Here is a 15564-nt window from a genome sequence, read left to right on the forward strand (position 1 = left end):
TAGATTAAGTGCTGAGGAAGAAATAAAGGGGGGGGGGGTTGCCTTCTTTTTTTAAAAGCCTATATATCTCTCTGTATCTATTTAATAATACATTTATGTGTAGATCTAGTTGTAGAAAGAACGCTGTATTATTGTTAATTAGTAATTTAGATATAGATTTTCTAGTGCGCCTCGGCGCCCATGTAAAAAAAAAATCAACAAGAATGAAGCCTCCCCTATTGCGTATGAGAGAGAGAGAAACATGCCTAGCCCATTGCTTTAGCATGAACTCCTTCACACAACTTGCCACAAAAAACATGGCGGACGCCGCTTTCAAATGTGGCCGTCGCGCAACAAGGCGAGAGAGGGGCGTGCTGTATCTAGTCCGTATAGTGTACATCTATGGGCTGACCTCAGTTATCTCCCGCGACCGAGTGGCCAGGCCTGGGAACTTTTTGTCACACTTTCCCGGCCCTACTTTGACCTGAATACTTTCGAGAAAAAAATTTGCCCCGATCCCTACGCCTCAGAAAGTTTTGAAGGATGGACCCACCTTATTGCTCATAGGGGATTACGATTTTTGAAAACAATCAATTTCGGCACATTTTTGTGTATTTTTGAAATATGTTAGCGTATTTCCTGAACTGTTCAGATGTTTGAAGAACAAAATTTTTATTCCTGGAATAAGTAAAACATGCGGGCTCTACTTTTTCTAGTGGTTTGATTTCATTGAGGAAGTCGGCGAGCGCACTCTCACCTGTTTCTGAACTGTTTCATTGGTTTCCGATGAGAGACGCTTGACAGAAGAGTGTGACAGACATCAAAACATGTCATGAAACTAAGCTATCTTTCCCATTCTGCCAAACCTTGCAGATTTAAACACGTTTATGGCAGAGTGTTTTTCAGTGAACTGTTCAGAATGGAGTCGGACGACAAATGCCTCACGAAAGCCCTGCGCACCACTTTGATTGTTTTATTTACTTTGCAGTTGGTAAGGAGATACCTCGCCCTCAGCGATGCGGAAATGCATTTTGAGTGGAATCATGTTGTGTTCTTTCGTAAATCAAAAATGAGTCGAAGAATGGGATGGGTTTGACAGAAACTGTAAAATTGAAAGGTCCACATGGGATGTTTAGATCTAGATTCTAGGTCTAGATCTAGTGTCATCTAGATCTAGATTTATAGATCTAGATCTAGTCTAGAGTCCACCTTAACCTAGGACAGGTGTTGTTTAGCAAGACTAAGACTAAAGTAACTCCTAACTGTGAGTCAGTGTTGTTTAAAAACAACACTGACACTGACTCACAGTTTGGGTTACTAGATCTAGAGATCTAGATCTAGATCTAGATCTAGATCTAGATCTAGATCTAGACTCTAGATTTTCTAGATCTAGAATCTTGTAGTTACCTAACAAGTTAAGTTGTAGTTTATAGTCTGACTGTGTATAGTATATATCTAGTGTTCTAGTCTCTGTCTATATTATTAATATATGTTAGGAAGAGGCTAGGCGTACTTAATGACGGCTAGACTGGCAGTCTAGCCGTACTTAACTCATTCGCTACGTATTATTTTCGGCTTGTGGACGAATTCTTTTCAGGAGGGCGAAATGAGATGATGACTAGTGCGCAGTTCACAGGTCTTTGGGGCCATAAATTCAAATAAATATCAACATATTATATACCAACTTTTTCAGTATGGTTTGTAGAATACACCTGCATTATTTATTTGCGTATTTTTCAACTTTGATTCCTGTAAGAGGCGATTATGCAACACAATTGTGATTGGATGCGGATAAAATTGGAAAATAAAAATTTTATAATCTCAGGTGAAACTAAAAAAACATGTTTGCACCTAATCAAATGATACCTCAAAATAACCATAACTGTATATAGAACAGGAAAATATTGAAAAATGTGCAGTTATTTACATACATTCCATAATATTTGTACATTTGGATCATAACATCCGATACTGAAAAAAAAATAATTTTTAAAATAATTTTGAAAAAAGGATCACAAACAGAAAAAATATGCGTAACTTATATGGAATCATTCAGAATTGCACTTGGAATAAACCTATACATGTCTTGAGTGGTACTTTTTGATTAATTTCACCCAAAAGTAGTGATTTTGGGGAGAAAAAAATATATTGAGTATTTAGATCTAGGCCTAGATCTAGCACTCAAAAATATTGATTTCTCAATTACAGTGCACCGTCAATTTGTGTCCGATAGTATCAATATATTATAAAGAAGAGTCCTACACTTCTTTAGTGAGCAAAATAATTATACATTTTGTTGTGTAAAAGTACTTAGACTGGTGTCTGGGCTATAATTTGGGCTTCGCGATAAAACAAAGTCGAATAAACTACGAAATCATGTTTCAAAACTGAATCAAACCTTCCGATTTTCGGTGGAAACGCTTGACCCGGAAGTCAACATTATATTATGACCTTTATTTTAACATGGATAAGTGGATTGGAATAGAAACCAAGCTAAAATTGAACGTTGGTTCTCGAGCCGCCGGGGGCGGCTAAACGTACTGACGGCACTTGAGCCGCGCCGCCCCCCACGGCTCGGCGTAGCGAATGAGTTAAGTATGGCTAGACTGACCATTTACAAAAAATAGGCTTACTGAATTGTAAATGGTAGTGTCAATTGCCACCGAGTGACGCGGTGGCAATTGACAAAAAATGACTTTTTGTCAATTGCCACCGAGTAAATTGGAGCTCTTTTACGTTGGTGGGTAGATCTAGCTTATTGTTGTGCTCGAGTGCTCGGTGTTGTGCGTTCGCCTCTCTGTCCCACTGTGTGTGTGTGTGTGTGTGTGTGTGTGTCTTTTCCTGACCCCTGTCCCCCGATTTATGTTCCCTGATATAACGTGAATTTCGGCTTGAGTTCGCGTGCGTTTGTGACCTTCTACTTCTAGATCTAGAATTGCCTGTGTTGGTTCTACACCATAGTCTAAGTGTGTAGGCTAAGGCTAGCCTCAATCTAGATATGTCTCATTGAAAACACGTCAAGTTGGTACTGTAGCTCTGGACTAGTCATCCAATGAAATTAGTAATTAGTTGAGAACAAATTGACCCATTAGACACACATTATGTATAATGCTAAAGATAGTGTTGTTTTCAGACTTGACACCACTTCACTCGGTGGCAATTGACAAAAAGTCAATTTTTGTCAATTGCCACTGCGTCACTCGGTGGCAATTGATGCTACCATTGTAAATATACATTTTTAGTGTGAAATACCTAAAGTATTTGAATTTGAGACGAAACCAGGTGCCTTTAATGACAGTGCATGTATTTTAAACCTCCTGTTTTCTAATGTTAATAGGGCCTAAAATAAGTGTACTTCATATTGATGGCTGAATTGTGAATGGAATTTTTAGTTTGCATTGCCTAAAGTATTTGTATTTCAGACAAGACCAAAAGGTGCCTTACTGACTTGCATGTATTTGAACCTGAATAATTACTAGATCTAGATCTAATGTCACTAATGAGACCTGTGTACTTAACAGGCTTGAGTCGATTGGGCCAAACCTAGATCTAAGTACGGCTAGACTGGCAGTCTAGCCGTACTTTAGTACGGCTAGCCACTTCGATATATGACATGTCTTCTTTTGAGAATTGTGAAGTCTAGATCTAGATTCTTAACTGTAGATGAGATATAGACTAGACTTGGGGATTCTAATTTCTACTTTTAAGTATGAAAGTGGCTATTCTCACCCGCCCGGAAGTTCTCGCAAGATCAACTCCTCCCCTCTTCTCTCTCTCTCTGTCTCTTTCTGAATACTGTCTATCGGTGTGGACGATCAAATTGACCAAAACAAAGTTAAAAAATGATGTTAAAACACAAAAGTAAATTAATTTGGTTGTCTACAAAGATGCTACGGCTATTTAACTTTTCGAATCGAGCCGAACTACGCGGGTCGCCATTTTGTTTTGCCCGGAAATTCTCGCGCTACTCCTCTCTCTCTTTCTCTCTCTCTCTCCACTGCCCACAGACAAAATTGTACGCTTTTAGTAGGCTACAGTTGTAATGGAACGTTTGTTCACGGCACAGAATTCTACAATTTTTCTGTTATCACAGTGTAGAATTCTGTGGTTTAGGGTGAACGCAAAATTTGGTGAACGCGCACCGGGTGAGAATAGCCACAAGACTCGCCTGCACTATTCTCACTCCAGGTGAGAATAGAGGTGGCCTTTAAGTATAGCCTACAGGACCTGGTTACAATAAGGACCTACTAAGCCTTTGATGATAATGATGATATACAATTTTCCAGTGTGGGTGATGCTTGTGTGCTGTTTTCAGTTTGTCCCCCCTTCCATTTTCAGCAAATTTCTAAAACAAAACCCCAAAATGACCCCCAGATCTAGGTCTACACCTTCAATTCAAAAACACATAAATATCTGAATGGATTTTACTGAAAAAACGTTAATTAAAAGCACAAAAAATGTAATTTTGTAAACTAACATTTTCTAAGGACTCCTCAAGCTTTAGAAGGCATCAAACTTTGGCCGCCATTTTCTCACCAATTTTCAACTCAGAAACCAGACGACCCCCATCTCCTTTTATCACAAATATTTCGACTTCTGTTCACTCTACTCTTCAGGATAGATTGTTGTTTTTTTCATCGAAAGAAAGACAAATGAACAAGCGTTAAGATGAAACCAATGATTCTCTGCATTTGACGAGTGCCTGATTCCACCAACTATATTATATAGTTTTTACCATTGTAGAGCACATTGAGCACTTTCCTTGTGGAAATAGGCTGTATAAATGTAATTTATTGTTATATATGGAAGTGGCTATTCTCTGACGTCGCGCCAGTGAATAGAGGTCGATGGCTATTCTCCGGCGTCACGTATAGTTGCCCACATGTCGCTTCTCCACAGCTTTCCATCTCACCTGTCGGAACGTTCATGGCCATTATTGTTGCAACCGAGTTCAGTGCCAGATACGCCTTCTTGTTCTTCTGGATATGACTGAGGGTTGTTGGCGTTTCTGGTGCTGTCACCTCTGATGCATAAATACCTCCTTCTTCCGCCGTCACTGGTGCTTTCATCGAGTAGAGGCTGCGTGTCCACCTTTGGTGAATCGCATTCTGAAGAAATGCCGACCCGACCCTGATCAGTGTCTGTGTGTAAGGCCTTAACGTGACAACAGGGGGAGATGGAAAGCTGTGGGAGGAAAGACATAGTGCAACTATTTTACGTGATGCCTGAGAATCAGGATCGACATCGGTGTATTGACCGGCGCGACCTGGAGAATAGCCACTTGCTATTTATTATCATTCGTAAATTATTATTATCATCATCATTATTAACATTATCATTACTTTTATTTTTATTATAAGTATTTATATTAATTAGAATATTATTATAATTATAATTTTTATTATTGCTATAATAATATTGTATTGTAATTGTTTTTTTTCCTCCCTGGTAGGTGAGCACCGTAGAGAGACAGGTGTTTGACTTCTTGGGGTACATGTGGGCGCCCATCATCGGCAATTTCTTCCAGATCATCGTTGTTATTCTCGGCATATTTGGTGCTTGGAATTTCTACAAGTCTTTCATTGTGGTGGTGAGTTTCGTTACGTTTTCTGAGAAATTTGTGTAAGTAGGTATTGTTTGCTTGGTTTTTTTTTTTGTCTTTCCCTAGTCTCTTTTTTCTTTTTTGGTCGAAGAAGAAAGGTTTATGGACAGTTGTAGTAGAGATAAAACGAGTGATCCTAACAATCGTGTGATTTGGCTGATGAGTTTAGCAATTACAAAACAGTGGAGAAATTGTTTTTAATGCAATGCTCTTCTAATTAGTTAGAGTCTTTAAGTTTTCATTATAATTAGTTTTTTTAAATGGCACTTGCAGCATAGTTCATACTAATGGAAGTGCCAAAGATTAGAATAAAGAAAAGGAGGAGATATTTAAAGGATGATAGGAAGGAGCAAACCACACAAGAGCACCTGCCAGGCAGTTCTAATGTTTTGAAGCATTTCTATAAGTTTTATGTTTTGTTAATCTCTGTGAAGGATGTTTGGTGTAAAGGTTTGAAGAATCTTCACTGCTGTGCGTGGGTCGTTAGCAGGTGCTCTGGTTTAGTTTGCTGCTTCTTTACTATCAAACATCTGTCTCCCCCCGGGGCAGTGCCACTGACTGTAGTGTCTTTCGGCCATTCCGAAAAAGGGGACATTTCTCGTTCAAGCACAGTAGAATTGTAAATGGTCTGATTCATCATGTCACACTCATAACTGTGCCTGATCTACAGCAGGGAACTGCTGCTTTTTCTTTCCTAATCCTTACTATTGTCATTTTTTCTCTACTTCTTTTGTATGTTTGTCACGCTCTTGTGACCAGCTATTTCCGGGGTGCCTTGATAGTCGAAGAAGCAGACCTTGTGCTGTTGAAGCTAGAGAGGTGAGCAGAGTAAGTCCGATTCCTTGTAAAGACTTCTCTGTTGACACCCGCCCCTTGGCGCTCTTTTGACCTTATGCAGTTGCGAGCGCCGTAAAACCCTCTACTATATTTTAAAAAAAAACAGGTTTGAAGAATCTTCACTGCTGTGCGTGGGTCAGTAGCGGGTGCTCTGGTGTGGTTTGCTGCTTCTTTACTATCAAACATCTGTCGTCCTGATCTTCCCTTTTTCTTTTTTGTGTTTGTTACTCTCTTGTAAGACGCATAAATAGAGCTTGCTGTAGAACGTGGATCGATATATGCGTTATATAATATATATATTTGTATATATATATATATATATATATAAATAAATATTTTTATAATGTATATATGGATATATATATTTATATATATGTATGCAATTTTTATTATCATTGCTATTATTTTATCATTATTATTACTACTCTTATTATGTTTGTTTTCAGTATGCAACCTGGAGCCTGTTGTGGCTAGGGTGGAACATTTTCGTCATTTGTCTTTACTTAGAAGTGGGAATTCTCAACCGGGTAAGTAGGCGAAATCTTGATTGATTCATACTGCTGATTGGATTTGGTTTGTTGGGTTCAGGAGCAATTCTACATTTGAAGAGAGCGTGTGAGCTCTTTTGCTAGTTGATATTTATTTCTCCCTCATCAGTTTAATTCATCAGACATAATTTATCCCTTCTTCCAGATCAAATATAGATCTCTATAAACCTGATGTCGCCTCTTTCAGTTTTGTGTTTCTTACTCTCTCGTAACACCTCTAGTCTTCAGCACCCGTATGACCTATTCGTGTTGCAAGCACCGTAGTTTAAGAAAACATTATATGTGAGGCGTGCTGACAAAATGAGTTACTTTTCGCAATCCACAAATGGAGATATTAGCCAAAAATTGACACTATGGTCAAATTTGTAGATGTTCTATTGATGCCATATTCTTTAAATATAACAAGCCTTTAATTATTTTCATTCTTATAATTTTAATAACTTCATCTGTCAGTGTAATGTATCTATTTTCATGGGGCTCAAATCGGAAAAGTAACTCATTTTGTCAGAACGCTTCACATATCTTGTCTTTTCTTTGTTCTTAATCACCGCACCAAGTCAATCTACTTCTCTAAACTCCAATGGTTGGTTGGCGGGTGCTCTGGTGTGGTTTGCTTCTTCTTTCCTATCAAACATCTATCGTCCTTAAATCTCACCTTCTTTTTTATGTTTGTTACTCTCTTGTAACACCTCTAATCTTCTGGCGCTCTTATGGCCTTATGCAGTTGCGAGCGCTGTAAAACCTCCACTAAAGAAAAAAACACCAAAAAAATCTTCTGGCGCTGTTATGACCTTATGCAGTTGCGAGCGCCGTAAAACCTCTACTAAAATTTTAAATACTCCAGCAAACTTATTTGACCTCTACCCCGTTCTAAGTGACAGTTGTCACATCAGTGTAGTTGTGTAGTTCTCTTTTACTCTTTACATTTAAAGATCTTACCCTCCCACAAGGGCAGTACGACTGACTGAAGTTGTCTTTAGACCATTTCCAAAGGGGGGATATTAAAACATGTTCTTATGCACAGTTGAATTGTAAATGGGCTGATTTATCAATGTCATGCTCATACTGTGCCGGAACAACATAGGGGGAACTGCTGCTTCTTTCCTCATCCTTACTGTCGTCATGTTTCCCATTTCTTCTTTTGTATGTTTGTCACTCTCTTGTGACCCGCTATTTCCGGGGTGCCTTGTTACTTGATAGTCAAAGCAGACTTTGTGCTGTTGAGGCTAGAGAGGTGAGCAGAGTAAGCCTGATTCCCTGTATGGACTTCTCTGTTAACATCTACCTCTTGGCGGTCATATGACCTTATGCAGTTGCGAGCGCCGTAAAACCTTACTAAAGAAAGAATCTTACCTTTTCTCTGTACTAAATGACCACTTTAACCCTTTACTTCAACCCTCCCCCACCTCTCCTCTCCTCCCCCCTCATCCCTCCTCCCTCTCCCCCTCCCTCCCCCCCCCCCCCCCCCCCCCCCAAAAAAAAAAGAACCGGGAGCGTTACATCCTGACCATCGGCACGGACAGCAAGAGCTGGTGGCTGGAGCACGGGATTGGCTGCGAGATTGCCAACACGTCGTGGATGGACGAGGAGGAGGAAGTCTACGACTCAGGTCGCCGCATCCCACCCGAGTCGTCTGTGGTTGGCTGCATCCTGCAGTACTACTACGTGGAGGTCATTCACGCCGCTGTGCAGTGCTTCCTGTCTGTGAGTGCGGTTGAAATTAGTTGTTGTTTTTTTTCATTTTTACATGCGCACACGCATGCATGCATGCATGCGTGCGGACACACACACACACATACATACACACACACATGCATGCGGGGACACACACACACACACACACATACACACACACAAACAATTTTGTGTTTAACTTACACTCCTGTTGATAATTTTTATATGTGATATCTCGTTTTACAAAAGGTCTCTTTACTATTCACGCCTCAGTGCAGTGCTTTTCTGTCTGTGAGTGCAGTAGAAATGTTTTTTATACATGCACATACATACATGCATGCATGCATGCATGCACACGTCACACACGCACACACACATAATTAATTGTGTTTAACCAATACAGGTGGACGCCTTACACAGTGTCGTTAAGAAAAAATGATTAAACGTCAGGGGTCGGGGAGTGTGGGTGGAAAGTGGTGGTTTGTACAGGTGTGATTGTCTTATGCAGCATTGAACCAGTGTTGTGTTTGTTTGTGAAGTTTTCAAGGCTCTCAACCCTTTTGGCTTTGTCCTGTTGGAGACTGACGTTAGGAATTTGGCGCTCCCGCCACTTCCTTCTTCTTTTTTTTTCTTCTCGATCGCGTCACACTTGAAGATTGGTATCTCATAAATTGGGCCGTCCTGCTCAGTTCATCTGTGGGCCCGTATAGCTTCTGCTCCCGCGTCTTACATAAACCTTATAGTGCTGAAAGGGGTGTTAAATCAGATACACTTACTTTACTGAATTTGATTTATTTATAACTAACTGGGCCCCCTCTCAATGAAAGGAATGATCAGTGCTTTAATATCAACTAAAAGTCATAATTGTAAGGTCTAGATCTACACTCTCAGAACAAAATGCGCCTCGCGAAATATCACTTCCGGATTTTCTAAAATTACAGAGACAGAAGTGTCGGCATATAAAAGCGATCGGGGAAAAAAGAAATTTAGCTTTTTGCAGCTAAACCATCTCAAAACTGAAAAAACCAAGGGCGTCATGCTCTGGAGAATATTTTAAAGAATCTTTTGGCGAAAATCGCATGTCGATCGATGTAGCCATTAAAAAACCTTTTGAATAGCAAAATTCTGCCACCACAAATAGATCATAGATTTTTATGACGTTCTTGTTGTGGGTGGTAGGTGGGTGCCCTCGTATGGTTTGCTTCTTCCTTCCTATCAAATTTCTGTTGTCCTTATATATTATCTCTTCTTCTTTTCTTCGTATTTCTTCACTCTCTAGTAACACCTCTAATCTTCGGCACTTGTTTGACCTAATTGTGTTTTTGCAAGTGCTGTTATAAAACTCGAACCAATTCTAAAGTTCATGTTATGATTTTGTTCCCTCCCTCCCTCCCTCCCTCCCTCCCTCCCTCCCTCCCTCCCCCCCCCCTCCCTCCTTCTCTCCCTCAGCTCGCTGGGTTCGTGGCTTCATGCGTGTCCATCTACTCCTTCATGGAAGAGGACGACCCGAGTAAGTATGGGCGCCGCAACCGCCACAGTCGCACATCCCGCCCCTCTCTCACGCACGTAGAATCCCCGCTCTTACTCACCCCCCTCACTTCCCAGCGGAGGTTCCGGAACGCCCCTCCGGCCCTTGACCTGACCTCTACTTTCCTCTGGTCCTCCTCTTCCTCTCACTCCCACCAGCGGGCTCGGGCGCGAGAGCTCTCGCTGGGTCTCCCCTCCCTCCCTCACATCGACTTCCCTCGTTCGCCGTGCACCGGTCCTGGCAGAGGCATCAGCAGCAGCGGCGGCGACGACGGTGATGATGGTGACGGTGTTGTTGTTGGCGGTGTAGATTCCGCCGATCGTCACTCCACGACCGGCACAACCGTCACTTCTGCTGCGTCGTCGCCTGTTTTACTGACGGCGCCGTCGTCGCGTTATCAGGGCCCGTCCAATCAGATCCAGACGTTTGTCAACTCCATGTCCAACTCTGTGTCCAGGAGCCAACATGGCTGCTCCACCTTCTTCTCCTATCAAGCTTTTCGGAGCTGGCAGGAGAGCAAAGTTTCGGGCAAGAGCCGTCGTAATGGTTACGGGGACAACAGAAAGCATTCGGACTTTGAAAATAGCAGATATTCCAATACTGGTGGGCGAACGGAGCGTATGGAGGATGAAGATAGAAGGCATTGTTCAAATTCTGACCAGCAAACGAAGCATTTGGAGGATGAAAACAGAAAGAGATATTCAAATACTGAGAGGCAAAGGAAGCATTTGGAGGATGAAAACAGAAAGAGATATTCAAATACTGAGAGGCAAAGGAAGCATTTGGAGGATGAAGACAGAAAGAGATATTCAAGTAGTTACAGGCAAAGAGAACGGTCAGATGATAAAGTCGCTGGGAAGTGTTCAGTTAATGGTAGTACTAGTAGAGCTGTGGGACAGCACGACGGTGAACGTTGTCAGAGACTCGCTGCAGAAGGCCAAGCTGTCGGAAAACAGTCGGCTACAGGCAGGACTAGGAAGCCTGCCGCTAGTAAAGTCACAGCGGGGAAGTTTTCTGATGATTGTAGAGTTGGGAGACGTTTCGGTGATGAAGTTATTTGGAGACGTCGCGATCACCAACTCACTGGGGAGTCGGGGGACGATAAAAGAATTTCAAGACAATCTTCTCAATCAGATGTTGAAAGTCGTGGGGGACTTTCTGAAAATAAAGGCGGCGCGAGGCGTCTGGATGTCGAGGGTTTTTGGAGAGAAACAGACGCTGAAAGTGGCGGGCAGCGTGCGGTTAATGAAGGTTTTTTGCAGTTGACCGAGTCTGAAGACAGCGGGGAATGTGGGGAAGGGGACAGGACTTCTGTGTGTGCTGACGGTACAGCTGTTGTTGGGTCCGCTACGTATCGCGTGTCCCGTGACCTACTTAATTCCTCCGCAGATCCTGGCGGAGCTTGGGGTCGGAAGAAAGTCTGGGTGTTGCATACGGAGTTGTAGGTCCTGCCTGTTGTGGTCTGACGACAAGGGAGGAATTATGGAGAGAGAGAGTAGATGGAGCGTTAAAAAGCTGAAAGTCTCAACGAGGAATTGTGGAGGAGAGAGAGTAAATGGAACATGGAAAAGCTGAAAGTCTAATGAGGAATTATGGATTTAAGAGAGTAGTCGGAACATGGAAAAGTTGAAAGTCTAATGAGGAATTATGGAGCAGAGTGAGTAAATGGAACATGGAAAAGCTGAAAGTCTAATGAGGAATTGTGGAGGAGAGAGAGTACCTTTTGTCGGAACTTGGAAATCAAGAAGTAATTTGGGCATGGAAATCAAAGAAATCAGGGAAGAATTTGGACATGAAAGTCAAAGAAAAATCTGTACGATGGAATCAAGAAAGAATTTGGAAATGGAAATCAAGAATTGATTTGGGCACGGAAATGTAATTTGGAAAAACAATCAAGAATTAATTTAGGCCATGAGATCAATAAATAATTTAGACTCAGTAAAATCGAGAAATAGTTTAGACTATGAGATCAAGAAATCATTTGAACTGGGAAATATAATTTGGATGAAGAAATGATTTGGACTAGGAAGTATGATTTTGGAAAAAGATATATATATCTAGAGATAATTTAAACAGTGGGATAGAACATGATTCCTTAGTGGAAGCAGGCTCCTCTCCGTAGAAAAGAGATAAAATCTGTTAGGTTGTTGGGTTTTTTCAGGACTTTTATGTTCCTATAACTCAGGATTTTGTCTTTGCCAATGTGCAATAAGTAAAAAGGTTGGAGGGGGGGGTTCTGTTAGTGTCAAGTTTTATATATATATTATTTAAGAGATGTGACTTTGGGCAGTTCTATAAGGTTTTTGTGGGGGTCTCAACGTCTTTTTTTCTCTCCCTGCCGTGAGAAACAATGTGGATGAGAGAGCACTCACTCTAGATGAATTGAATGAAGGCTTTCCTCCTCTGGTGTCGGTAATGCTGTCTCCTTATTTTTGTTCTCTGTTCATCCGACTAATCAATGTTCCAACTCCCCCCCCCCCCCACATACACACACACACACACACACACACCCACACACAAACCCACACCCCCTGAAATGGTCCCCGTCGAGAATCCACTTTTTGTCTTTTGTTTGTTTTGTTTGGCTCTTAGATTTTTATTTTTGTACTGAAATCTCACTGTTTACTGTTTATGTTATTTATAAAATGATAACAGTAATTATAATGTGCTTTTTTGTAACGCTGAACTCTTAGAAGGCTTTCAGCTATGTACGTTGCAGAATTTTCATTTAACACAACAAATCACAAGACAGAAAATATACTTTGTGGGACTATTCACACACACAGACACTCACACACACACTCACACACATACGCGCGCACGCATGCACACGCACACTCACACTCACTTACACACACACACACACAGACACATGCACACACGCATGCACACACACACACGCACACACAGACACACACACTCACACAAAGTTATATCGTTATCTTTGTGCCTACGTCTTAACTTTTCCTTTGTTCTGTCTGTCTGTCTGTCTGTCTGTCTGTCTGTCTGTCTGTCTCTCTGTCTGTCTGTCTGTCTGACTTTTTCCCGGCACTAAATGACCATTATTATTGTGTCAGTGTGTTTGTATTTTTACTAAAACCAAACAAGACTGTTTTACTTGGTCTATCTAATTTAATACCTTTACATTTTGAAAGATTTCTAAATCAGTTTTTATAATTTGTGATTGTGATGAAAGGTTTTTCTCTTGTTTGATCAATGAACTTTTGTAGTGGGTGGTTGGCGGGTGCTCTGGTGTGGTTTGCTCCTTCTTTCCTATCAAACATCTATCGTCTTTGTCTCCCCTCCTTCTTTTTTATGTTACTCTCTTGAAACACCTCTAATCTTCGGCACTTGTATGACCTTAATGTGTTGCAAGTGCCGTAAAACTCTTACTAAAACTAAAACCTCTTTTCTAAATTGTTTGTAAGTTACTACTCTCTCTTGTTGCTCTCCTAAATGTGTTGAACGTGCTGTAAAACACTTACGAAAACATAAAATCTCATCCTGGGTTGGCTCTGACAGGCAGGGTTGGAAGCCTACCTCCTAATTGAATGATTTGAATAAATTATGTTGATTCGGGTGGGGAAACACCTATGTTTAAAAAAAAAAAATTTGTTTTAAATCTATTGTATTATGATGTGACAGTGTTGCAAGTGACGTAAAACTCTTACTGTTATAAAACTAAACTTAAATAACCTAATAGTGTTGATAGGGGCGTTAAACCTATACCATTTCACAATTTCACCATAAAACTAAACTACTCTTGCACCACTCATAATTTGACGTTCGGCATTTGCGAGTGCTGTAAAACACTTATTTATACAAATGCCCAAAACTTCCCTTGCATAGTCTACAACTTTGAACTGTTGTTGAAGCTAACTCAACAAACTTCAGTGGGTGGTTGGCGGGTGCTCTTCTGGTGTGGTTTGCTCCTTTTTTCCTATTAAACATCCATCATCCTGATCTCTCCTCCTTCTTTTTTTGTGTTTGTTACTCTCTTGTAACACCTCTAATCTTCGGCACTTATATGACCTTATTGTGTTGCAAGTGCCGTAAAACTCTCTCACTAAAGACCAAAAAAAAATAAAAACCACTTACCAAAACAAATACCAAAAACTTCTCTTCCGCAATCGAAAACTTTGATTCAACTCACTTTCGTTGAAACGGAACCAACTCAACAATATTCACCCCCACCTTATTTTCTTCTTCTCCTCCCCCCCCCCACAGTGAGCTCAGCCAATGACGAGCTGGAGTTTGTCAAAATGCGGTACCGAACCCCGACGCACATGTCGGCGTACCGCGACGTGGACGATGACGGTGAGCACATGGCCTTCGACAACATCAACCTCACCACGGAGTTCACCCCGCACTCCCCAGCGGCCGGGGGTCGGCGCGGGGTCGGGGGACGCGGGGAACGCGAGCAGCCCCCGAGCTACGACACGACCATGCGGAACGTTGCCGCGGCAACGGCGGCCGCCAACCACTACTACGCGGCCGACCGGCAGAGCGTGCGCAGCAAGGCCAGCACTCGCTCCAAACGCTCCACACACCATCGGCACGGCGCGGGGGCGGGCCCGGGGAGCAGCGCCACATACAGCGAGCCCGTCCGAGACCTGCCCTGGGTCCAGATCACGCCCTCCACCAGCGCAGAACAGCACATGATCCGCCATTATCCGTAAACGGGATCCGCCATCATTATCCATTATAAACGTGATCTGCCATCATCATCCATAAACGTGATCTGCCATTATCATCCATTAACATGATCCGTCATTATCCGTAAACGGGATCCGCCATCGACATCATCCATAAACGTGATCCACCTTTATCATCCATAAACATGATCCGTCATTATCCATATAATATAACGATTTTTGTCGTGCTTCACACAACGTGGTTGTTACAGCAATACAAAATCGTTTCGTTCGACAGACGTGCTTCACAGTGTGGTTGCTATGGCAACGCGAAATCATTCCGCTGCACTTCACATCACATCATCGCTGCGGCAGGCGACATCATAACACTTTTTGGCCCTAGTTTGCCGCATCGTTGTCATGGCAACACATGATTCGCCACTGTCCCTTATCCCTACAGTTTCGTGTCGTGTGCTTCACCCTGTGGTTGCTATGGCAACAAATAAATTATGATCTGTCATTGATCTGACATCACTGATCACACCCCCCCTCTCCTCCCCACCCCTCTCCTCCCCACCTCCCCTCCAGTGAACACATATGATCATGTGCTGTGATTATCCGTAACATTTCGCCATCCATCACTACAAGGTTGCTACGACATCTCGTATTTCGTCGCTACGCTTGAGGTTGCTTCGTTCGTACGGCAACGTGTATTTTGCCGCTACGCCCGACATTTCACTCATCATTCATTGTTGCTTCGAG

At 42.0% G+C, this 15564-nt stretch overlaps 1 protein-coding gene across 1 annotated transcript; it reads left to right on the forward strand.

Annotated features, from left to right (window-relative positions):
- Positions 1–589: 589 nt before the first annotated feature.
- LOC101860385 (sodium/potassium-transporting ATPase subunit beta-1-interacting protein) lies at positions 590–15157 on the forward strand. Its single transcript, XM_005113061.3, has 6 exons — positions 590–970; positions 5432–5569; positions 6865–6945; positions 8452–8670; positions 10090–10150; positions 14396–15157. Exons 1-6 carry the CDS (start codon positions 812–814, stop codon positions 14845–14847), a joined length of 1110 nt encoding a protein of 369 aa, XP_005113118.1. The 5' UTR covers positions 590–811; the 3' UTR covers positions 14848–15157.
- Positions 15158–15564: the final 407 nt, after the last annotated feature.

The sequence above is a fragment of the Aplysia californica genome, unplaced genomic scaffold (genome assembly GCF_000002075.1).
Source record: "Aplysia californica isolate F4 #8 unplaced genomic scaffold, AplCal3.0 scaffold01583, whole genome shotgun sequence".
In the NCBI taxonomy this organism is placed as follows: Eukaryota; Metazoa; Mollusca; class Gastropoda; order Aplysiida; family Aplysiidae; genus Aplysia; species Aplysia californica.

What these genes read in the sequence shown, in the direction of transcription:
- LOC101860385 (XM_005113061.3), top strand. Translation starts at nt 812, where the DNA reads ATGAAACTAAGCTATCTTTCCCATTCTGCCAAACCTTGCAGATTTAAA. An exon ending in ACAAGTCTTTCATTGTGGTG is followed by an intron (nt 5,570 to 6,864) that starts GTGAGTTTCGTT and finishes GTTTGTTTTCAG; the next exon opens with TATGCAACCTGGAGCCTGTT. An exon ending in CTGTGCAGTGCTTCCTGTCT is followed by an intron (nt 8,671 to 10,089) that starts GTGAGTGCGGTT and finishes TCTCTCCCTCAG; the next exon opens with CTCGCTGGGTTCGTGGCTTC.